Genomic DNA, 24,118 nt, shown 5'->3' on the forward strand with positions numbered 1-24,118 from the left:
CCAATCCACCTTGCACCCTCCGAGTTCAAATTATGCACTTTTGCCTCAATGCCATGGGTTGCATTGCTGTTCAGGAAACCAGGCCCTGTTGGTTGGATATTGGTGCAACTTTTGGGGAGTATCTATTTCTGATTGACCCTTTTCCCTTCCTTGGATTGCTTTTGAATTACTGTCTTCCTTCACCTGCAATGGGGGCATATGAGGCCCTTTGGCCTTCATGTGGAGATAGCTGAGAATCGAAGACCCTAGAAAATTTGGTAGGACAAATATGTGTGTTGTATGGTGTTAAAAGCTAGCAAAACTTTATTTTCTCTTTGAGCTGTCTCTGGTGTTTGGGCCAGTTCTCGTCCTTGTGAAATCTACTTTCCACCTTTTTGGAGACACCTCATGCATCCTTCGTTGTGTCATAATCTTGGTGAAACTTAACTGGAAAAGTACCTTCACTTTACAGAAAGCAAAACAAACAAGAAAAGGTCAAAACTCAGAAATATCAGCTGCTTGTCTTCTGCTGCTGCTCGTGGGCCACAATGGTGTAAGTATAGTCCTCACTCTTTCCCCTCCTAGCTTTCTTCCTGGATGTGCAGGCATTGATTCTCCTTTGAATTATATCAGACAGTTTGGGTCAACCGCTACCAAGGTTGCATTATGAGTAAGTGGCCTTTTCATGCATCAAGTCCTATGCTAGATTCAGTTTCTAGTGAATGCCTGCAAATAGGTGGATGGCAGGAGGGGCAGACATAGAGTCTAGAATGGGAGTGCCTTCCCCATGAATTTTACCCAGTAGAGACAGGCCTGCTTGAGAGAAAGCTGTAGGTAATGAAGACATAGGACTCAGTGGGTCCTTGAGCTTAGGTAAGGGAATATAGTTGCTCTAGGACATGGGGAGAAATGGAGAGGGGATGGGTCTAGCTAAACCTCAAGGCAGCTGTCCCAGGGAATTCCACAGTGGCTCCAGGATCCCTCAAAATAGTAGCAGATGACCCAAGATGTTTGAATCTCTTGGGAGTCCATGGTGGGCATTTCACTCCCACAGATCCTTGGGAGAGAACGAGGCCACAACATCACCCATGGTACCTATGATGCAATAAGGAGACAGACTCCACTGTGCTTAAGTGTCCCTCACAAGTAGAAGCCAGAGAAGTCTCACTCAGTGCTATTCAGTCAATGCCTAAGGTCACTGGGGAAGGTCCCAGACACCTTGTACCCGCATGCCTGGTGCCTTGGAGGGGCTGGCTGGAGGGCTTTGCTCAGCTGGGCCTCTGTACCTCTCCAAGGCCTCTCAGAGCATATCACTGTGGCATCTGCAGCAGGAGAAGCAGACTTCTTACGTGGCAGCTCAGACCTTTCAGACAGCCAGGCAGAGGCCACTCTAGCCCTCTGAAAGGTTACCTGTGGGACAGACTAACGTCCAGCATTCTTCATGCATCAAAGCCATCACAGGCCTGTCAGGAACCCTGAGGGAGGGGCAAACAGACGTGACCTATGGGCTAATGGGAGGAGCACTCAGGAATGAGTTGCCTTCCTGAGATGCAGCCTATTCAGCACACACTTCTTGAGATGCTGCTGGGTGGCACACACAAAGCATGTGTATAAGAAGATGTCCTTTACTCTCTGGGTCAAAGTGGTAGGCTCTCGAATGGTTTTTCATTGGACCTATCGCTAGCAGGGTGATATCTGCCATTTAGTGGATCCTCCTTCTCCATGCTGTAGTGACTGCTCTTAAGTTACATGAAGTTTCTAACCATTATAGACCCTCTTTCTCCCTTCTGGGTCCCTGGCCATACATTAACAGACACACATTACGACAGTAAGAATATGGGGCATCAGTACTTGTTAATAGGAGCTTGCCTAGAACCTCGTCTTTATATCTGATCCTCCAGATTTAGGTCCCCCTGATTGTTCTGAATTCCCTCATCAACCTTCTCTTTCAGGGCTGCCCTAAAATCTGACACTCCAATGACATTCCATCCCTCTCTATGGAGCCTACAGCAGCACACATCTAAGCATCCTAGAGAGGACAGGTTTCAGGCCACCGGAGGAATTTAGGGAGTGAGAACTACGGGAGCGACCTTGTCCGTCACTGTTTGAACAAGCCCTGTGGGCCAACGGCCATGGCCCAGGAGCTGCAGGGCCTTCATGAACCAAGCCAGTGGATAGTGGGGCTTTGGTTCCTCTGACTGGACGTTTCCATCATCCTAAGGATGCGGTAGTTCCATGGCATGAAGGTGGGCATTTCCAGAAAGAAAAAACTACATCCTGGAAAAGACAGACAAAATCAGAAACATTAGAACTAGTTACAGTAATAACTTCAGTTTCTATGGAGCTTGGAGAAATATTGGTCCTTGAACTTTGTGATGTACTTATGTCATCAAAAACAAATACATTTTTTGGATGGGTGACTGCTAATATATATTTTTATATATATTATATATATTTTGATATGTTTTATATATTTTTATAATATATGTATTTATTTATTTTTATTTTTTCTTATTTTAGGGTGTCACTTTGTCACACGGGCAGGAGTGCAGTGGCGCCATCTCAGCTCACTGCAGTCTGGACCTCCTGGGTTCAACCGATTCTCCTACCTTAGCCCCAGAAGAAGCTGAGACTGCAGGCATGTTTCACTGCGCCTGGCTAATTTTGTTTGTGTGTGTGTGTATTTTTGTATTTTTGGTACACCAGGAGTTTCCCCGGTGCTTATCCCATCAGGGTCCTGGGTTTCAAGCACAAAACTGGACGGTCATTTGGGCAGCACCGAACTAGCTCCAGGAGTTTTTGTTTTGTTTTTCCATACCCTAGTGGTGCCTGGAGCGCCAGCAAGACAGAACCATTCACTCCCCTGGAATTTAGGAAGGAGATGGGGGAAATGGGGTTTGATGCTGAAGATCCAAGGGAAGGTGAGGACATCTGATTGTTCACTTCAGTGGGTGCACGAGGGTAAAGGACACCTAGGGAACCTTTGTGATCTGATGGTGAGGTTTACGGAAAAGACAAGCTAAAAGGAAATGGCTTTACTGCTTCTGTAATAAGGTATAGCTGTCAACCTAGAAAACAGACATATTAATATGACAAACATAACCCACCAGGTTGTTTTTTTACAACAGAACCCATATTATGGAAGTCATTTAAATATCTAGGGCCCGGCCCAGTGCCTGTAATCCTACCTCTTTAAGAGTCAGAGGCGAGTGAATCAATTGAGTTCAGGAATTCGAGATCAGCCTGGGCAACATGGAGAAACCCGTCGCTACCAAAAATACAAAAATACACACACACACACACACACACACACACACACACACACATATTAGTCAGGTGCAGTGACACATGCTTCCAGTCTCAGCTTATTCTGGGGCTGAGGTAGGAGAATCGCTTGAACCCAGGATGTCCAAGCCAAGATGGCACCACTATACTCCAGCCCGGGTGACAAAGGGAGACGCTACCATTATATATATATATATATAATCTTAGCACTCACCCATCCACAAAATGTATTTGTTTTTGATGACATAAGTACATTACAAAGTTCAAGGACCAGTACCTCTCCAATCTCCCTAGAAACTGAAGTTATTACTGTAACTAGTTCTAATGTTTCTGATTCTGTCTGTTCTTTTCCAGGTTGCAGTCTTTTCTTTCTAGAAACGCCCGTCTTCATGACTTAAAACTACCACATTGCTGGGATGATGGAAAAGTCTAATCAGAGGAGTCCAAGCTCCACTCTCCACTGGCTCAGTCCATGAAGGCCCTGTGGCTCCTGGGCCTTGGCCATTGGCCCACAGGGCTTGTTGAAACAGCGTGGGATAAGGTCGCTCCTGCAGTTCTCACTCCCTAAATTCCTCCGGTGACCTGAAAACTGTCCTCTCTATGATGCTGAGATGCGTGCTGTCGTAGGCGCCATAGAGAGGGATGGATTGTCACTGGAGTGTCAGATTTTAGGGGAGCCCTGAAAGAGGAGGTTGATGAGGGAATTCGGAACACTCGTGGGCCCCAAATCTGGAGGTTCAGATATTGAGACCAGGTTCTAGTCAAGTGCCTATTAACAAGTACTGATTCCCCATATTCTCCTTACTGTCATTCTGTGTGTCTGTTTATGTATGGCCAGAGCCCCAGGAGGGAGAAAGAGCGTCTATAATGGTGATAAACTTCATGCCACTTAAGGGCAATCACTGCGGCATGGAGAAGTAGGATCCACCAAATGGGAGAGGTCACCCTGCTAGCGATAGGTCCAATGGAAAATCATTCGAGAGCCTACCACTTCGACCCAGAGAGTAAAGGACCTCTTCTTGCACACATGCCTTGTGTGTGCCACCCAGCAGCATCTCAAGAAGTGGGATAGCGTCTGAGGCAGGTGTACCACTTGAGTCCCAGAGTTCAAGATCAGCCTGAGCAACATGGAGAAACCCAATTCTATGAAAAATACAAGAGTACACAAACATAAAAAATAGCCAAGGGTGGTGACACATGCCTGCAGTCCCAGCTTATTGTGGGGCTGAGGTAGGAGAATCGCTTGAATCCAGGTGGTCGAGGCTGCAGTGAGCTGAGATGGCGCCGCTGCACTTCGGCCGGGTGACAAAGTGAGATATTACCATAAAAAAATAAAAAATATATATATTAAAACAGTGTTGGGCATTTGCTCTGCGGAAGGTAAGTGTCCGGGAGTACGTCAACAGACACCCACTGTGATCCCCAAGCAACAGGACCATCGAATTGCCTCCAAGTCTAGGAGGTTTGCTGATAGGCTCCCTGCATGGCAATTCGTTCCGTCAGATGTGGAGTTGGTGGCCCGTGATGTCAGCCATGCGGTGACTACAATAGACCCTCCCGCTGGTGGTCAACCGTCATTATCTTTTCCTCACATCCACTGGCAGTTGCCTCTGAGATGTCTGAGCCTTCCTCTGAGACGACCTCTGAAGAAGGCCTGAGGACCAAGGATCCCAAAGCGGCCGACGCCACTATGGCTCACAAGCAGCAGAAGAAAATAAGCAGCTGATATTTCTGGGTTTTGACCTTTTCTTGTTTGTTTTGTTTTCTGTAAAGTAAAAGAACCTATTCAGTTAAGTAAAAGAACCTATTCAGTTAACCTTTCACCAAGATTATGACACAACCAAGGATGCATGAGGTGTCTCCAATAAGGAGGACAATAGATTTCACAAAGTGGAGTGGCCTTTGTTGTTATTCCCACATGGGGCAGTTTGAGCAGACACAGGGGGTTATCTTTGTTTTGGTCAGATTTTTTGCTCTTCACTTTTGTCAAGCCAAGTTTTAAGGCTAGCTGCCACACCATGATGTGTCTTTTTATATATTTAACCTTTTTTATCAATCGGTTAGAGTGAGAAATCTCAAAAATCCTTTTAATATAACATAGACAGTTAATTCAATCTATTGGCCATAGACAATTAGAATTCTCAATAGTGTACTGAAGTTCAATAGTGACTGGATGCCAAACCTTCTTCAGAGAAGAAATAATTTCAAATATTGCCCCTTTTCGCAGACATAGGCTAAGATAACAAATGACTCGTGGGCTTGCAGTTTGCCAGCACGCACTAGCTAGACTAGTGGTCCCCGACCTTTCTGGCACAAGTGACTGGTTTCAGGAAAGACAATTTTTGCACAGAATGGCATTGGGGGGATGGTTTTGGGATGACTCAAGTGCATTGCACTTATTGTACACTTCATTTCCATTATTATTTTATTACAATGTGTAATGAAATAATTTTACAACTCACTATAACTGGGAATCAGTGGGAGCCCACAGCCTGTATTCCTGCAACTAGACGGTCCCATATCGGGGTGATGGGGGACAGTGACAGATCATCAGTCATAAGAATTCCATAAGGAATGTGCAACCTAAGATCCTTCAGTCCCCAATACATCTATTAGACTCCCGACCCCTCATCTCTCTCCTACTTGAAGGTAGGTCCTTTACTGGGATACTCAAGTTAAATTACATTAATTAGGGTGTGCTCTAACCAAAATGACTTGAATGCATTGTGCATACCAAAAGGGGAAATTCAGGCACAGAGACATGTGTCCAGGGAAGAAAATGTGAAGTGGCACGGGGAGAAGTGGGCCATTTATAAGCTGAGGAAAGATCCCTGGAAGAGTTTCTTCCCTCTTACTACTCAGAGGAATCAACCCAGCAGGTGCTTTGATTTGGACTTCCAGCCTGCCAAAACGTGTACAATAAATTTCTGCTGTTTATGCTGCCAGGTTTTTGTTACTTTGTCAGAATAGCCCTAGCAAACTACTAGAGATTCTGTTGCCAAGCAGTGGCATGATGTGATAAAGAACATCCGAAAGATTGGAAGAGGCCTTGGAACTAGGTAATGCATACAGGCTGGAAGCGTTTTGACGTGCATGACACAAGAAGCTTAGAGTGCCTTTAGGAAACGGCAGGGGGAAATATGAACACCAAATGCAACTGAAACGAGGGCTAAGAAAGAATTGTTTGTTGTAGAGAAAGGATCTCTGACTTAGAGAATACATATATCATGATCGCCAAAATGTGTGTTAAAGGTGCTTGTGGTGTGTTTTCAGACAGAGACTAGGAAGAGGTTATTGGAAGCATAAGGAAAGGCGATCCTAGTTTTACAGTGGTAAAGGTTTGGGCTGTATTGTGTTCTGAGTGTCTCTGAGGAAAGTAGAAATTGTAAGTGATGAACTTGCACATGTAGCTGATTTCTAGTTTTGGAGCTCCGGGTACAATACCTCAAAATGAGGGCTTCAAAAGTAGTTTCATGTGAAAAACATCCTCTCTGTCGTTCTTGGTCCTCCTGTCTCTCAGTCCCATTCAGCTGCGGGGGCTAAACATAGAGACCAGAATCCCTCTTCCCGAAGGTTCTGAGAAACCCAAAGCTCTTTTTTCTAACTTTGTAATATTTTCGCATTTTCACGTAAAAACTGTCCATAAAGATATGATCTAATCTACCTTGTTCGAATGGAAGTCACAAGACCCCCATTCCAGAGAGGATCCTGCCCCATATCTGGGGGTAATGACTATGCTCAGATAAGTCAAGCAGAGTCTAGAAGGTCAGGCCTTGCAGGTTTCCCCCACTCCATCTATTAGCATGAGATCATAGCCTTTTTGTCCCATTATATTTCTACACAACTGTCCATAATCCTCTGAGCCCGGGCATAAAAATAGATAATTTCCCATATATATTCCGCTATTAACACTAAAGGCTCCGGGGAATATGCTTCGAATAAGCTGGTTTGCCTTATGTCCTATGGATCTGCCTTTTGTGACTTGAGTTTTCAGCGAAACTTAGGAGGACCAGGGGGTGTCTTGGCCAATATACTGACAAACTGAGAAAAGTGTTTAGGATTTATTTTTTAATGTCCTACATGCGTATAGTAAATAGGACAGAAGAGGGAGAAATTAGCCAAGGAAGCGCGGAGGAAAAGGGAGTCAGCATTGGATGATTCAGAAGGTACTTAAAGTATGCAGATACCTGGTCCTGGAAACAGATGCGAGGGTGTGCCTGGAAAACCATTAGCCTAAGAGGAGAGGCATGTGTCTCACGAATCCAATCAACCATCTCTGCAGAAGTTAGGAATTGAGATATGGGAGATATGGATATTCAAGGAAGATCTGTAGACAACTTCTTGTCTGATGGCCTGAACTCATGTGAATTCCATGGGAAACCAACAATTTTTGAGAGTTTTATACCAGAAAAACGTTGCCAGACTGGACTGAACAGGGACAAAGATGGGACAAAATGAAAGGAGGCTGTTAGAGTTCCTTGATTGTACCAGCAAGAAAGGGACTGACTGAGGTACCCAGCTGTGACCATGTCTTCATTTTGGAGACAGGGAAGAAGGACTCCAAAGGTGGGTCAGAGGTTGGCATGGCCATCACTTCCCACAAGAACCAGGGGCATGTTACTAGGGGACTGGGACATCTCTCTCTTGGTCCCAGAAACAGAGGTCACCTCCTGAGTTCCAGGCATTTGTCCCACCTCCTCGGTTTCAGAGGGATGGATGGACTGCAACAGCCCAGGCTGGAGGGAGTGCCCCCACCCCGCTGCCCAGGGCTTAGGGTGTGAAGCTGTTACCCCATTGGGCCTCAAGGACAGAGCATTGAGCCCAAGCAGAATCTTTTCCATCCTTAGAAGATAATGGAATTTGTCCCCACTAGGTTTCCATGGTGCGTAGGGTCCATGAACTTCAGTAGTTTTTCGGATTTCTTGTTTTTGGTATGATAAGCCCTATCCAGTACCAGTTCCACAACTGTCTTTCAGAAGCAGATATCTTGTCTAGCTCCACAGGTGCAGTGGTGGAGAGAATTCCTGCCTCAGCATGAGTCATACCTGGAGACCCACTCATTCCAGATATAGAAGATTATCAAGTGAGATATTGGAGAATTGACGTTGGAGTGAGTTAAGTCTTTGGGGGATATTGTGATGGAATGAATGTATTTTCTATGTGAGGACATTAATTTGTGCTGCTGAGTGGATGCAGAAGATATACTAGTATGGATGGGGTTGTGTCTCCCTAAAATTCACAGGCAGAAGTCCTGGCTCCCAGTATTTTAGAATGTGACCTTATTTGGAGAGAGTCTCTACACAGTTCATCTGGTTACAGTGAAGTTATGAGGGTTTACTCTATCCAACAGGATTGGTCTCCTTACAAAAAGGTGACAATTGGTATCCCGAACTGTGAGATAAAAAATACATAGTGTTTACGTCAGCCAGTCTCTGGAATGTTTTTCAGCAGCCCTAGAAAACTAGCAGATTACACCTCCATCAACAGTATTAAAAGCATACAACCCATCAAAGAACCAAAGAAGTACACCCATCTAATCACAGGTTTCCCCTTCAACTCCCATTGAACATCCCTGGACAACTAACTCGTCCTAGTTCAGACCAGGAAAGTTGATCACAAATTGGGCTGTGGCTCCTTGGCTACAGGTGCCTCACTGGCTGACCAGATCCGAGTAGAGCTTGTGCTGCTCCACTGGACAGCATTCCATCATCCCCATGATGCATAGAGGCCAGTCATGAAGATTTTCTTAAACAAAAGATTCTAACCTGAAGAAGAGCAGAATCAGATAAATGTAAATAAGTAAGATTTCATTATGAGGGAACCTAGAATAGGCATTGTTCCTTAAACTTTTTGAAGAGTAGTTTTCTCTGTGCCATGTTTGGGTACTTGCTTATATTTTCAAATGAACTCCAGCTTACAGGGAAGGCTGATCAAGTGTTTGACTGGACTATCTTTATCCCATTCATGCTATTTTCCCTACATTGATACTTCTTGTTTGTTGTTTGGGCAGTTAAGCTCTTTCCCATAGTTTGTGTTTCCTTAAGTCAGAGCATGACATCACGATTGCTCACTAGGTTCCCCTTCCGCTCAGTCACCCACAGAAACGATATATCAATATGTTAGCTTTCTCTTCCGATCTTCATATCAATCCACCCCTTTCCTCTTCTTATAATTCACCAGTATCAGTCCCCTTGCCCCATCCCTCTTCACTCCCCACAAGCAAGTCAGATTTCATTGTTGACCCTGTTTTACTAATGGCCTTCTTTGATTTCTGAATTTAAAAAGGGAAAACACATATTCCAGGGTGAAATATCCCAATGGATTTGGTTTCTCAACAGGACTTGTCTAATTACACACATATGCAAGGGTAACTTCAGAAATTTATTCGTAGATCTTAATTCACAGAAACATTAGCACTTAACAGCAAAACAATTAGCATAATGAGAAATAAGGCACTGAGTGAGATATGGTGTTTTGGACCAGCTACACGGCTCTGTCTCTGCAAAGAAACAGGGTTCTGCCAAGAATCTTTGGTTTGGCAAGTGTTGTTCCGGACTGGTAGGAACATTTGGCGGCACCATCCAGAGGGATTTACTTGCAACTGATTTTGTGGGGTTTTTCTTGGTCTCCTTGTGCAGTAAGCACAGCTTCAACTATTTTCATAACATTTCTCTTCAACTATTTTCGTAACATTTTTCTAACAATCTGGAAAAACAGAAAGTAACAAATCCCAATGAGGGGACTTCTTGGTTCTACATCCTTTCTCTGTGGATCCCAAGTGGAGCTCTGGAGGTGACCTTCCCCCTTTCCCATCTGCACCACTCAGGGAAGATCTGGCTACTATCCTGCCCTGAACCCATTTCCCTCTTGACCAAGGATTCTTCTTTAAATGGTGGAATAATCTATGTGGCTGTGTTGGGCCCTCTGGGGTAGTTCTTTCCCACTTCTAGTGGGTTCAAGAAAATTTTGATTTTTGTCATTCATCCAGCTTTTGTTTCATGGTTTGACTGAGAGTGCCATCCTTTACTGGTTTCTACATATGAAGGAGAAGGAGTGTTTATGAGATGTTTCAAAGTTCACAGGAAACATTTAACAAAAATGGCCATAGATTGAGTTTCAAGGCACAACATAATAAATTCCTGTGGGTTGCAGTCCCAAAGTATGTTTTCTTGTCCACATCCTCAGGGACTGGAAATCAATTGAAAAGGAAAGCAATGGGAAAGTCAGCACCTGCTCTGAAATTCAGCAATACACTTATAGAAAAAAATGCTAAAAATACCAAGACTTGGGACCCAGAAGAGAGAACAATGAATGGTAGCCTATATTAATATTAACAAGAATATTAATATGCCAATCTCTTGAGGAAATAAGCATTATCTGACTTCTACTAATGGCTACCAATGCTCTGTATGACTTGATGTTAGGGACAAGGAACATAGATTAATCTTAGCTTTGGATTCATATCCCTAAAAGATCATGATTACAAACACTGCAAACAAAAACATCAGGTAAAGAATCACACTGCCGTTCCTTTAAACACCGGGTTGAATATCACAGGAAGGCTGCTGTGGGTTCAGCTTGGGTCACTCCCCCCACTCTGGGACAATGACTGTTGCCCATAGACTGCAGGTCACTCATTGGCTGTGCCGCTGTACACTAGGGCATGAGCTGTTTCCGTGGACACTCAGTAATCGTACTAACACATACCTGGAAGTAAGGAAGGTTTCTGTCAGAAAGAAATGAAAAAATTATTGTCAGAGCAAACAGAGAATGAATTGTAATAGTGATCTCAGAGTCGGGGAAGCTGAAAAATGAATGGATTCCTGAAAATTTTATTTAGCTATATATACACTGTAACTGGGCCTCGTTTGCTTATTTACATGGATTCATGATAAGGGAGGTGCTGAACACGTTTAGGAGGGTTACCTCTCTTCTTATGTCAGCGTATTCACTTTCTCTGTTGCCATATCGCACATAATGAAGTTCTGGAAAGTTCCACCATACAGTCATGGAGAATGAGAGTGAAAAAGGTAAACATCAGTACCTTGATAATATCACCATAAAGATAACCTAGAAAGATAACTAATAAAAATGGCCATTTAGGAAACTGAGGAAATGAAACCCGATCACGGAAACACCCCCTACTTTTCCTTGGAGCATATCGTACTACAGATATATTGCACTTGACAGAGTTTTGCACTGTGGGAAAAATGCCTGATAAACCACAGGACGCCACATGCCCCCCAAGCCGGCAGGATGCCACCCACCATAACCTCCGGTGGAGTTCCCCCCCTTGGTGGGCCACTGGTCTTTAGCGCCATGCACGGAGGTTCTGAACCAAGCCTTTGGGTTTCCCGGGTGCTCAGGTGCTCCTGAGACAGCGCACTTGCTTTTGGTGTACCTGAGGGCGGCATTCGTGCCCTGGGCCTCAGCGAACTTGCCCATCTTCCCCGGCAGCAGTAGGCGCACGGCCACCTGGATGTCCCGGGAGGTGATGGTCACACGCTTGGCGTAGCGGGCCAGGCGACCAGCCTCGGTGGCGATGCGGTCCAATATGTCATGGACCATAGAGTCCATGACACTCACGGACTCCGGGGAAAGGCTGAGGCCCTGGTGAACCTGCTTCAGCACCTGGGGGAAATAGGCGGCAAAGCTGTCCCCAAAGCTGTCCCTGCGGCGGTTGGCATGGCACCTGCGGGAACCTCGGAGCCCTCGCGTCTTCTTCTGGACGGTCGCGGAGTTGGCCTCTTTGGGCTCTTGGATGCTCTGGTCTTCCTCAGAGGTCATCTTAGAGGAAGCCTCAGCCATGGCAGAGGCAGCGGCCATTAGATGGCAAGACCAGACAGTGACGGTTGTGGACCAGGGAAGGGGGGCACTTTGGTTTGGCTGCGTGGCTCTACGTCACAGTCCAACTCGACATCTGATTGGATGAAGTGTCACCCAGGGAGCCTGTCAACAATCCTCCCTCCATTGAAGGTGATTGGATGATCCTGTTGCTTGGCATCATGTCAGCCAATCACAGAGGGCGTCTGCCGGCCTCAGCAGCCCCTGATACCTACCTCAGACAAAGGAACACAGAGGCTTGCTCTGTCGCCCAAGCTGGAGTGCAGTGGTGCGATCTCAGCTCATTGCAACCTCTGCCTCCTGGTTTCAAGCGATGCTCCCTCTTCAGCCACCCAAGTAGCTTGGACTAGAGGCTTGTGCCACCACACCTGCCTAAGTTTTGTGTGTGTGTGTATATATATATGTGTGTGTGTGTGTATATGTGTGTGTGTGTGTGTCTGTATATGTATACATGAGGAAACATGATGAAACATATATATATATATATATACGTATATATATACATATATACATATATATATATATAGTAAAACGTGGTTTCATCATGTTTCCTCAGGCTGGTCTCGAACTCCTGGACTACAGCGATTCTCCTGCCTTGGCCTCCCAAGGTTAAGGGATTACAGGCATGAGCTATTGTGTCTGGTCGAGAAAACTTATTCCAAGAAAATAAAACATGGTGTTGATACCCATTGAAGGATGCACCCTAAAAAAAAATCTGAGAATATTTAAAAACGTGGTTACAAAACTCATACCTGAAATATTAATTAAATCATATTACACACACACACACACACAGATAAACAGTTTACTGCTATAAATAACAATTTAGAAGCATCAAACGGGACAAACATTACTAATGGAACAAGCAGATCTCATAGAATCTTTTTTCAATATTACCTCTATTATACAATTCATTTAAATACATAAAAACACACAGTGCAGAAACAACTAAATCAAAAATTCAATGAGAAGCACCCTTTTCAAGCTTCTGAGAAACTGAAATAAGGACTCTAACTCATTCACATTTGTCTAATTCTATTATTTCCCAGTCTACAATCTTTTTTAATGCAAAGCTTAATGTTCTGTGAGTATGCATCACTTACGATGGAAGTGTCCAATGAGAGGACCAAAACCTCACTCTGCACTGGCTCAGCTAATGAAGTCTCTTCAGCCCTGGGCCTGAGCCATTGGCTCAGAATGTGAGCAGGTGACCAGTCCTGAACTCATAAATGACCTCGAGCTGTTCAGCCTTGTAATTTGAAGAGAAAATTAGTTTGAGGTTTGTCTACTTTTTATTTCTTTGTTTGATTTTTCATTTTCTTGTAATTGTGGTGACTTACGGATTTGAATCCAAGGCTGTGAGTAAGCATGTCTACTACCTCTTGCATCATATTGTGAAGGAAAGCTCTCTGAAAAGGAATTTGGAGGAAAGAGACTATTCCTGTGAACAGCTTGCATACCAGGGAGGTGCAGACTTCAGTGTAAAACAAAGGTGCAGTTCCAGAGAACTAAAAAAGGATACAGCTTTTATAGAGAAAATCTCTATAAATGCATGCGGTGTCTCCAATATGGAGGAAAATACATTTCACAAAGTGGAGTGGCCTTTGTTGTTATTGCCACATGGGGCAGTTTGAGCAGACACAGGAGGTTATCTTTGTTTTGGTCAGATTTTTTGCTCTTCACTTTTGTCAAGCCAGGTTTTAAGGCTAGCTGCCACATCATGATGTGCCTATTTACATATTTAACCTTTTTATCAATCGGTTAGAATAAGAAATCTCTAAAATCCTTTTAATATAACACGGAAGGTTAATTTCGAGGATCCATCTATTGGCCATTGACATTTAGAATTTTCAATAGTGGACTGAAGTTCAGTAGTGACTGGACGCCATACCCTCTTCAGAGAAGAAATAGTTTCAAATATTGCCCCTGTCCCCAGACATAGGTTAAAATAACAAATGACTCATGGGATTGCAGTTTCCCAGTATGTGCTAGCTAGACCAGTGGTCCCCAACCTTTCTGGCACCAGTGAGTGGTCTCAGGGAATACAAATTTTCCACGGAATGGTATTGGGGGGATGGTTTTGGGATGACTCAAGTGCATTACACTTATTGTGCACTTTATTTCTATAATAATTATATTATAATGTTTAATGAAATAATTTTACAACTCACCATAACTGAGAATCAGTGGGAGCCCTGAGCCTGTTTTCCTTCAACTAGACGGTCCCATACAGGAGTGATAAGGGACAGTTACAGATCATAAGACATTAGATTTCCATAAGGAGTGTGTAACCTAAGATCCCTCAGTCCCCATTACATCTATTAGACTCCTGACCCCTCATCTTTCTTCTACTTGAAGGTAGGTGCTTTACTGGGGTACTCAAGTTCAACTGCATTCATTAGGGTGAGCTCTAACCAAAGTAAGTACTATGCATTGTGCATAACAAAAGAGGAAATTCAGACACAGGGACATGCGTCCAGGGAAGAAAATGTGAAGTGGCATAGGGAGAAGTGGGCCATTTACAAACCAAGGAAAGATCACTGGAAGAGATCCTTCCCTCTTACTACTCACAAGGAACCAACCCAGCCGGTGCTTTGATTTGGACTTCCAGCCTGCCTAAATGTAAACCATAAACTTCTGCTTTTTATGCTGCCAGGATTTTGGTACTTTGTCAGAATAGCCCTAGCAAACTACTAGAGATTCTGTTGCCAAGCAGTGGCATGATGCGATAGGGAACATCCAAAAGATTGGAAGAGGCCTTGGAACTAGGTAATGCATACAGGCTGGAAGCGTTTTACATGCATGATACAAGAAGCCTAGAGTGCCTTCAGGAGATGGCAGGGGGAAATATGAACACCAATGCAATTGAAAAGAGGGTTAAGAAAAAATTCTTTGCTCTAGAGAAAAAAACTCTGACTTAGAGAATACACATATCATAATCACCGAAATGTTGCTAGAACTATGTGTTAAAGGCACTTGTGGTGTGTTTTCAGAAGGAGAGGAGGAAGAGGTTATTGGAAGCATGAGGAAAGGCGATCCTAGTTTTACAGTGGAAAAGGTTTGGGCTGTATTGTGTTCTGAGTGTCTTTGAGGAAAGTAGAAATTGTAAGTGATGAACTTGCACATGCTGCTGATTTCTAGTGTTGGAGCTCAGGGCACAATACCCCAAAATGAGGAGTTCATAAGTAGTTTCAAGTGAAAAGGATTTTTCTGATGCTCTTGGTCCTCCTGTCTCTCAGTCCCACTCTACCTTGGAGCCTAAACCTAGAGACCAGAATCTCTCTTGCCGAAGGGGGTCCTAGAAACCAGGGAAGTGGGGGCACTTTGGTATGGCCACGTGGCTCTATGTCACAGTCCAGCGTGACATCTGATTGGATGAAGTGTCACCCAGGGAGCCTGTCAACAATCCTCCCTCCGTTGAAGGTGGCTGGATGATGCTGTTGCTTGGCATGTCAGCCAATCACAGACGGCGTCTGCAGGCCTAAGTGGCCTCTGTTGCCTACCTCAGACCAAGGAACACAGAGTCTTGGTCTGTCGCCCAGGCTGGAGTGCAGTGGTTTGATCTCAGCTCACTGCAACCTCTGCCTCCTGGTTTCAAGCGATGCACCCTTGAAGCGACACATGTGTGTCTATATATACACACATATATATTTATATATGTATATATACAAATATATACATATTTATATATGTATAATATATAATACATATATAAATTATATATGTATTTTATATATATATATATATAGGCTGGTCTACATATATATATATAGGCTGGTCTCGAACTCCTAGACTACAGATTCTCCTGCCTTGGCCTCCCAAGGTTCAGGGATTACAGGCATGAGCTATTGTGCCTGGCCGAGAAAACTTATTCCAAGAAAATAAAACATGATATTGATACCCATTGAAGGATGCACCCTAAAAACAAAATAATCTGAGAACATTTATAAACGTGGTTACAAAACTCATACCTGAAATATTAATTAAATCACATTACACACACACAAAGATAAACAGTTTACTGCTATAAATAATGATTTAGAAGTGTCAAACGGCAAACATTACTAATGGAACAAGCAGACCTCATAGAATCCTTTTTCAACATTACCTCTATTTTACAATTCATTTAAATACATAACAAAATCCACAGTGCAGAAATAGCTAAATCAAAAATTCAATGAACAGCACCCTTTTCAAGCTTCCGAGAAACTGAAGACTCTAACTCATTTGCATTTGTCTAATTCTTTTATTTCCCAGTCTACAATCTTTTTTGATGCAAAGCTTAATGTCTTGTGAGTATGCATCACTTATGATGGTAGTATCCAATGAGAGGACCAAAACCCCACTCTCCACTGGCTCAACTAATGAGGTGTCTTCAGCCCTGGACCTGAGCCATTGGCTCAGAATGTGAGCAGGTGACCAGTCCTGAACCCATTTACAAGCTGTTCAGCCTTGTAATTTGAAGAGAAAATTAGTTTGAGGTTTTTGTCTACTTTTTATTTCTTTGTTTGACTTTTCGTTTTCTTGTAATTGTGGTGACTTAAGGATTTGAATCCAAGGCTGTGAGCAAGCATGTCTCCTACCTCTTGCATCATATTGTGAAGGAAAGTCCTCTGAAAAGGAATTTGGAGGAAAGAGACCATTCCTGTGAACAGCTTGCATACCAGGGAGGTGCAGACTTCAGTGTAAAACAAAGGTGTAGTTCCAGAGAACTAAAAAAGGATACAGTTTTGGGGGGGGGCGGAGCAAGATGGCCGAATGGGAACAGCTCCAGTCTCCAACTCCCAGCTCGAGCGACACAGAAGACCGGTGATTTCTGCATTTTCAACTGAGGTACTGGGTTCATCTCACTGGGGAGTGCCGGACGATTGGTGCTGGTCAGCTGCTGCAGCCCGACCAGCGAGAGCTGAAGCAGGGCGAGGTGTTGCCTCACCTGGGAGGCGCAAGTGGGAAGGGAATCCCTTTTCCTGGCCAGGGGAACTGAGACACACAACACCTGGAAAATCGGGTAACTCCCACCCCAATACTGCGCTTTGAGCAAACAGGCACACCAGGAGATCGTGTCCCACACCTGGCCGGGAGGGTCCCACACCCACGGAGCCTCCCTCATTGCTAGCACAGCAGTCTGTGATCTACCGGCAAGGCAGCAACGAGGCTGGGGGAGGGGCGCCCGCCATTGCTGAGGCTTAAGTAGGTAAACAAAGCTGCTGGGAAGCTCGAACTGGGTGGAGCTCACAGCAGCTCAAGGAAACCTGCCTGTCTCTGTAGACTCCACCTCTGGGGACAGGGCAATAACAAACACAGCCGAAACCTCTGCAGACACAAACAACTCTGTCTGACAGCTTTGAAGAGAGCAGTGGATCTCCCAACACGGAGGTTGAGATCTGAGAAGGGACAGACTCCCTGCTCAAGTGGGTCCCTGACCCCTGAGTAGCCTAACTGGGAGACATCCCCCACTAGGGGCAGTCTGACACCCCACACCTCACAGGGTGGAGTACACCCCTGAGAGGAAGCTTCCAAAGCAAGAATCAGACAGGTACACTCGCTGTTCAGAAATATTCTATCTTCTGCAGCCTCTGCTGCTGATACCCAGGCAAACAGGGTCTGGAGTGGACCTCAAGCAATCTCCAACAGACCTACAGCTGAGGGTCCTGACTGTTAGAAGGAAAACTATCAAACAGGAAGGACACCTACACCAAAACCCCATCAGTACATCACCATCATCAAGACCAGAGGCAGATAAAACCACAAAGATGGGGAAAAAGCAGGGCAGAAAGGCTGGAAATTCAAAAAATAAGAGCACATCTCCCCCGGCAAAGGAGCGCAGCTCATCGCCAGCAACGGATCAAAGCTGGACGGAGAATGACTTTGACGAGATGAGAGAAGAAGGCTTCAGTCCATCAAATTTCTCAGAGCTAAAGGAGGAATTACGTACCCAGCGCAAAGAAACTAAAAATCTTGAAAAAAAAGTGGAAGAATTGATGGCTAGAGTAATTAATGCAGAGAAGGTCATAAACGAAATGAAAGAGATGAAAACCATGACACGAGAAATACGTGACAAATGCACAAGCTTCAGTAACCGACTCGATCAACTGGAAGAAAGAGTATCTGCGATTGAGGATCAAATGAATGAAATGAAGCGAGAAGAGAAACCAAAAGTAAAAGAAGAAAAAGAAATGAACAAAGCCTGCAAGAAGTATGGGATTATGTAAAAAGACCAAATCTACGTCTGATTCGGGTGCCTGAAAGTGAGGGGGAAAATGGAACCAAGTTGGAAAACACTCTTAAGGATATCATCCAGGAGAACTTCCCCAACCTAGTAGGGCAGGCCAACATTCAAATCCAGGAAATACAGAGAACGCCACAAAGATACTCCTCGAGAAGAGCAACTCCAAGACACATAATTGCCAGATTCACCAAAGTTGAAATGAAGGAAAAAATCTTAAGGGCAGCCAGAGAGAAAGGTCGGGTTACCCACAAAGGGAAGCCCATCAGACTAACAGCAGATCTCTCGGCAGAAACTCTACAAGCCAGAAGAGAGTGGGGGCCAATATTCAACATTCTTAAAGAAAAGAATTTTCAACCCAGAATTTCATATCCAGCCAAACTAAGTTTCATAAGTGAAGGAGAAATAAAATCCTTTACAGATGAGCAAATGCTTACAGATTTTGTCACCACTAGGCCTGCCTTACAAGAGACCCTGAAGGAAGCACTAAACATGGAAAGGAACAACCGGTACCAGCCATTGCAAAAACATGCCAAAATGTAAAGACCATCGAGGCTAGGAAGAAACTGCATCAACTAATGAGCAAAATAACCACTTAATATCATAATGGCAGGATCAAGTTCACACATAACAATCTTAACCTTAAATGTAAATGGACTAAATGCTCCAGTTAAAAGACACAGACTGGCAAACTGGATAAAGAGTCAAGACCCATCAGTCTGCTGTATTCAGGAGACCCATCTCACACGCAGAGACACACATAGGCTCAAAATAAAGGGATGGAGGAAGATTTACCAAGCAAATGGAGAACAAAAAAAAGCAGGGGTTGCAATACTAGTCTCTGATAAAACAGGCTTTAAACCATCAAAGATCAAAAGAGACAAAGAAGGCCATTACATAATGGTAAAGGGATCAATTCAACAGGAAGAGCTAACTATCCTAAATATATATGCACCCAATACAGGAGCACCCAGATTCATAAAGCAAGTCCTTAGAGACTTACAAAGAGACTTAGACTCCCATACAATAATAATGGGAGACTTCAACACTCCACTGTCAACATTAGACAGATCAACGAGACAGAAAGTTAACAAGGATATCCAGGAATTGAACTCATCTCTGCAGCAAGCAGACCTAATAGACATCTATAGAACTCTCCACCCCAAATCAACAGAATATACATTCTTCTCAGCACCACATCATACTTACTCCAAAATCGACCACATAATTGGAAGTAAAGCACTCCTCAGCAAATGTACAAGACCAGAAATTATAACAAACTGTCTCTCAGACCACAGTGCAATCAAACTAGAACTCAGGACTAAGAAACTCAATCAAAACCGCTCAACTACATGGAAACTGAACAACCTGCTCCTGAATGACTACTGGGTACATAACGAAATGAAGGCAGAAATAAAGATGTTCTTTGAAACCAATGAGAACAAAGATACAACATACCAGAATCTCTGGGACACATTTAAAGCAGTGTATAGAGGGAAATTTATAGCACTAAATGCCCACAAGGGAAAGCAGGAAAGATCTAAAATTGACACTCTAACATCGCAATTAAAAGAACTAGAGAAGCAAGAGCAAACACATTCGAAAGCTAGCAGAAGGCTAGAAATAACTAAGATCAGAGCAGAACTGAAGGAGATAGAGACACAAAAAACTCTCCAAAAAATCAATGAATCCAGGAGTTGGTTTTTTGAAAAGATCAACAAAATTGACAGACCACTAGCAAGACTAATAAAGAAGAAAAGAGAGAAGAATCTAATCGACGCAATTAAAAATGATAAAGGGGATATCACCACCGACCCCACAGAAATACAAACTACCATCAGAGAATACTATAAACACCTCTACGCAAATAAACTGGAAAATCTAGAAGAAATGGATAATTTCCTGGACACTTACACTCTTCCAAGACTAAACCAGGAAGAAGTTGAATCCCTGAATAGACCAATAGTAGGCTCTGAAATTGAGGCAATAATTAATAGCCTACCAACCAAAAAAAGTCCAGGACCAGATGGATTCACAGCTGAATTCTACCAGAGGTACAAGGAGGAGTTGGTACCATTCCTTCTGAAACTATTTCAATCAATAGAAAAAGAGGGAATCCTCCCTAACTCATTTTATGAGGCCAACATCATCCTGATACCAAAGCCTGGCAGAGACACAACAAAAAAAGAGAATTTTAGACCAATATCCCTGATGAACATCGATGCAAAAATCTTCAATAAAATACTGGCAAACCGGATTCAGCAACACATCAAAAAGCTTATCCACCATGATCAAGTGGGCTTCATCCCTGGGATGCAAGGCTGGTTCAACATTCGCAAATCAATAAACATAATCCAGCATATAAACAGAACCAAAGACAAGAACCACATGATTATCTCAATAGATGCAGAAAAGGCTTTTGACAAAATTCAACAGCCCTTCATGCTAAAAACGCTCAATAAATTTGGTATTGATGGAACGTACCTCAAAATAATAAGAGCTATTTATGACAAACCCACAGCCAATATCATACTGAATGGGCAAAAACTGGAAAAATTCCCTTTGAAAACTGGCACAAGACAGGGATGCCCTCTCTCACCACTCCTATTCAACATAGTGCTGGAAGTTCTGGCTAGGGCAATTAGGCAAGAGAAAGAAATCAAGGGTATTCAGTTAGGAAAAGAAGAAGTCAAACTGTCCCTGTTTGCAGATGACATGATTGTATATTTAGAAAACCCCATTGTCTCAGCCCAGAATCTCCTTAAGCTGATAAGCAACTTCAGCAAAGTCTCAGGATACAAAATTAATGTGCAAAAATCACAAGCATTCTTATACACCAGTAACAGACAAACAGAGAGCCAAATCAGGAATGAACTTCCATTTACAATTGCTTCAAAGAGAATAAAATACCTAGGAATCCAACTTACAAGGGATGTAAAGGACCTCTTCAAGGACAACTACAAACCACTGCTCAGTGAAATAAAAGAGGACACAAACAAATGGAAGAACATACCATGCTCATGGATAGGAAGAATCAATATCGTGAAAATGGCCATACTGCCCAAGGTAATTTATAGATTCAATGCCATCCCCATCAAGCTACCAATGAGTTTCTTCACAGAATTGGAAAAAACTGCTTTAAAGTTCATATGGAACCAAAAAAGAGCCCACATCTCCAAGACAATCCTAAGTCAAAAGAACAAAGTTGGAGGCATCACGCTACCTGACTTCAAACTATACTACAAGGCTACAGTAACCAAAACAGCATGGTACTGGTACCAAAACAGAGATATAGACCAATGGAACAGAACAGAGTCCTCAGAAATAATACCACACATCTACAGCCATCTGATCTTTGACAAACCTGAGAGAAACAAGAAATGGGGAAAGGATTCCCTATTTAATAAATGGTGCTGGGAAAATTGGCTAGCCATAAGTAGAAAGCTGAAACTGGATCCTTTCCTTACTCCTTATACGAAAATTAATTCAAGATGGATTAGAGACTTAAATGTTAGACCTAATACCATAAAAATCCTAGAGGAAAACCTAGGTAGTACCATTCAGGACATAGGCATGGGCAAAGACTTCATGTCTAAAACACCAAAAGCAACGGCAGCAAAAGCCAAAATTGACAAATGGGATCTCATTAAACTAAAGAGCTTCTGCACAGCAAAAGAAACTACCATCAGAGTGAACAGGCAACCTACAGAATGGGAGAAAATTTTTGCAATCTACTCATCTGACAAAGGGCTAATATCCAGAACCTACAAAGAACTCAAACAAATTTACAAGAAAAAAACAAACAACCCCATCAAAAAGTGGGCAAAGGATATGAACAGACATTTCTCAAAAGAAGACATTCATACAGCCAACAGACACATGAAAAAATGCTCATCATCACTGGCCATCAGAGAAATGCAAATCAAAACCACAATGAGATACCATCTCACACCAGTTAGAATGGCGATCATTAAAAAGTCAGGAAACAACAGGTGCTGGAGAGGATGTGGAGAAATAGGAACACTTTTACACTGTTGGTGGGATTGTAAACTAGTTCAACCATTATGGAAAACAGTATGGCGATTCCTCAAGGATCTAGAACTAGATGTACCATATGACCCAGCCATCCCATTACTGGGTATATACCCAAAGGATTATAAATCATGCTGCTATAAAGACACATGCACACGTATGTTTATTGCAGCACTATTCACAATAGCAAAGACTTGGAATCAACCCAAATGTCCATCAGTGACAGATTGGATTAAGAAAATGTGGCACATATACACCATGGAATACTATGCAGCCATCAAAAAGGATGAGTTTGTGTCCTTTGTAGGGACATGGATGCAGCTGGAAACCATCATTCTTAGCAAACTATCACAAGAACAGAAAACCAAACACCGCATGTTCTCACTCATAGGTGGGAACTGAACAATGAGATCACTTGGACTCAGGAAGGGGAACATCACACACAGGGGCCTATCATGGGGAGCGGGGAGGGGGGAGGGATTGCATTGGGAGTTATACCTGATGTAAATGACGAGTTGATGGGTGCAGCACACCAACATGGTACAAGTATACATATGTAACAAACCTGCACGTTATGCACATGTACCCTCCAACTTAAAGTATAATAATAATAAATAAATTTAAAAAAAAAAAGAAAAAAAAGGATACAGTTTTTATAGAGAAAGTTCCCATAAAGGTTCCCAGTACAGTCCATTCATGCAAATAAAGGATTCAAACTTAGTTCTGATTGGTTGACTCAGTTGAGCTCTGATTGGTCAACACGACTGAGCCCTGATTGGCAGGGGCAGGTGAGCTCAGGTTGGTTGGTTCAGGTGACCTCTGAAAGTTGCAGAGTTAGATAGTGCGGGTTTTTGGGGAATTCCTAGTACATGTGTGGGCTCTAGTCTGCATGTGGCAGCTTGGCTATAGTTTAAATTTAGGCTCAGTCACTGGGATTCATCTTGAAAGATTGACTCTTTTAAGTTCACATTTGTCCACAAGTTTAAGAAAATGATAGTGACCAATTAAAAAACTAGGATGACTCTCCTTTTATTTATTTATTTATTTTAAAAAATTTGATTGTTGCGGGGCTTTTTCCCTTTCAGGCACATGTGTCTGACAAAATTAACCCACTATGGTAATTTGAGACAATATAAACACTTACGTCAGTACAATGCTTTCTCCAAAATATGATTGGGCCTGATTCGTGCCCCAATATAATACTCTTCCTTTTTCATGAGACTGTCACTCTGGAATAAGGGGGAAGGAGTGTAGAAGTGAGTGAGGGCACAGTAGAAGCTGTAAGGGTGACTATTTACTCTTTTTCCTTATCCCAGACATTTTACCTAGTATAGTGACCATATGTCCTGATTTCGCCCGTTGTCCCTGAGTAATTCTTAACAGCACCCCCTTTCACTCTGAGACATGTCCAGATTTACAACTCTGTACTTCCCAGGGTAACTAGATCATGCAGGAAGTTGTGAGTGTAGTAGCTCTCAGATCTTTGTTGAATGAACAGATAAATAAATGAACCTATATTGGATAAGAGACTGGCCCCTGACAACCTACCAGACCATTGCTGAATTCTGTGGCTAGTCCACACGACCCTTCTGGACCACTTGGGTACAGTCCCCTTTCCTGTGCTGCACTTAAAAAAAAAATTTCTCTACAAAGCTGTCTGAGTCCCCGTGTTAAACCCATGAGAACGGCAGATTTTGTTTCCTCCATGATCTGCGTATCACATTGACTCCTCCCAATAACCCTTTATGGTGT

The 24,118-nt window shown here is 43.2% G+C and overlaps 1 protein-coding gene across 1 annotated transcript in view; it reads right to left on the reverse strand.

Annotated features, from left to right (window-relative positions):
* Positions 1 to 11,212: 11,212 nt before the first annotated feature.
* H2BW2A (H2B.W histone 2A) overlaps positions 11,213 to 24,118 on the reverse strand; it is a 30,452-nt gene continuing 17,546 nt past the window's right edge. Inside the window, exons 3-5 of the mRNA XM_015127914.3 lie at positions 23,962 to 23,983; positions 11,666 to 12,139; positions 11,213 to 11,249 (exon numbers count right to left, since the gene is read on the reverse strand). Coding sequence (XP_014983400.2) covers positions 11,213 to 11,249; positions 11,666 to 12,139; positions 23,962 to 23,983 — 533 coding nt within the window. The remainder of the gene's footprint in view (positions 11,250 to 11,665; positions 12,140 to 23,961; positions 23,984 to 24,118) is intronic.

Source organism: Macaca mulatta, chromosome X, assembly GCF_049350105.2.
Source record: "Macaca mulatta isolate MMU2019108-1 chromosome X, T2T-MMU8v2.0, whole genome shotgun sequence".
Lineage (NCBI taxonomy): Eukaryota > Metazoa > Chordata > Mammalia > Primates > Cercopithecidae > Macaca > Macaca mulatta.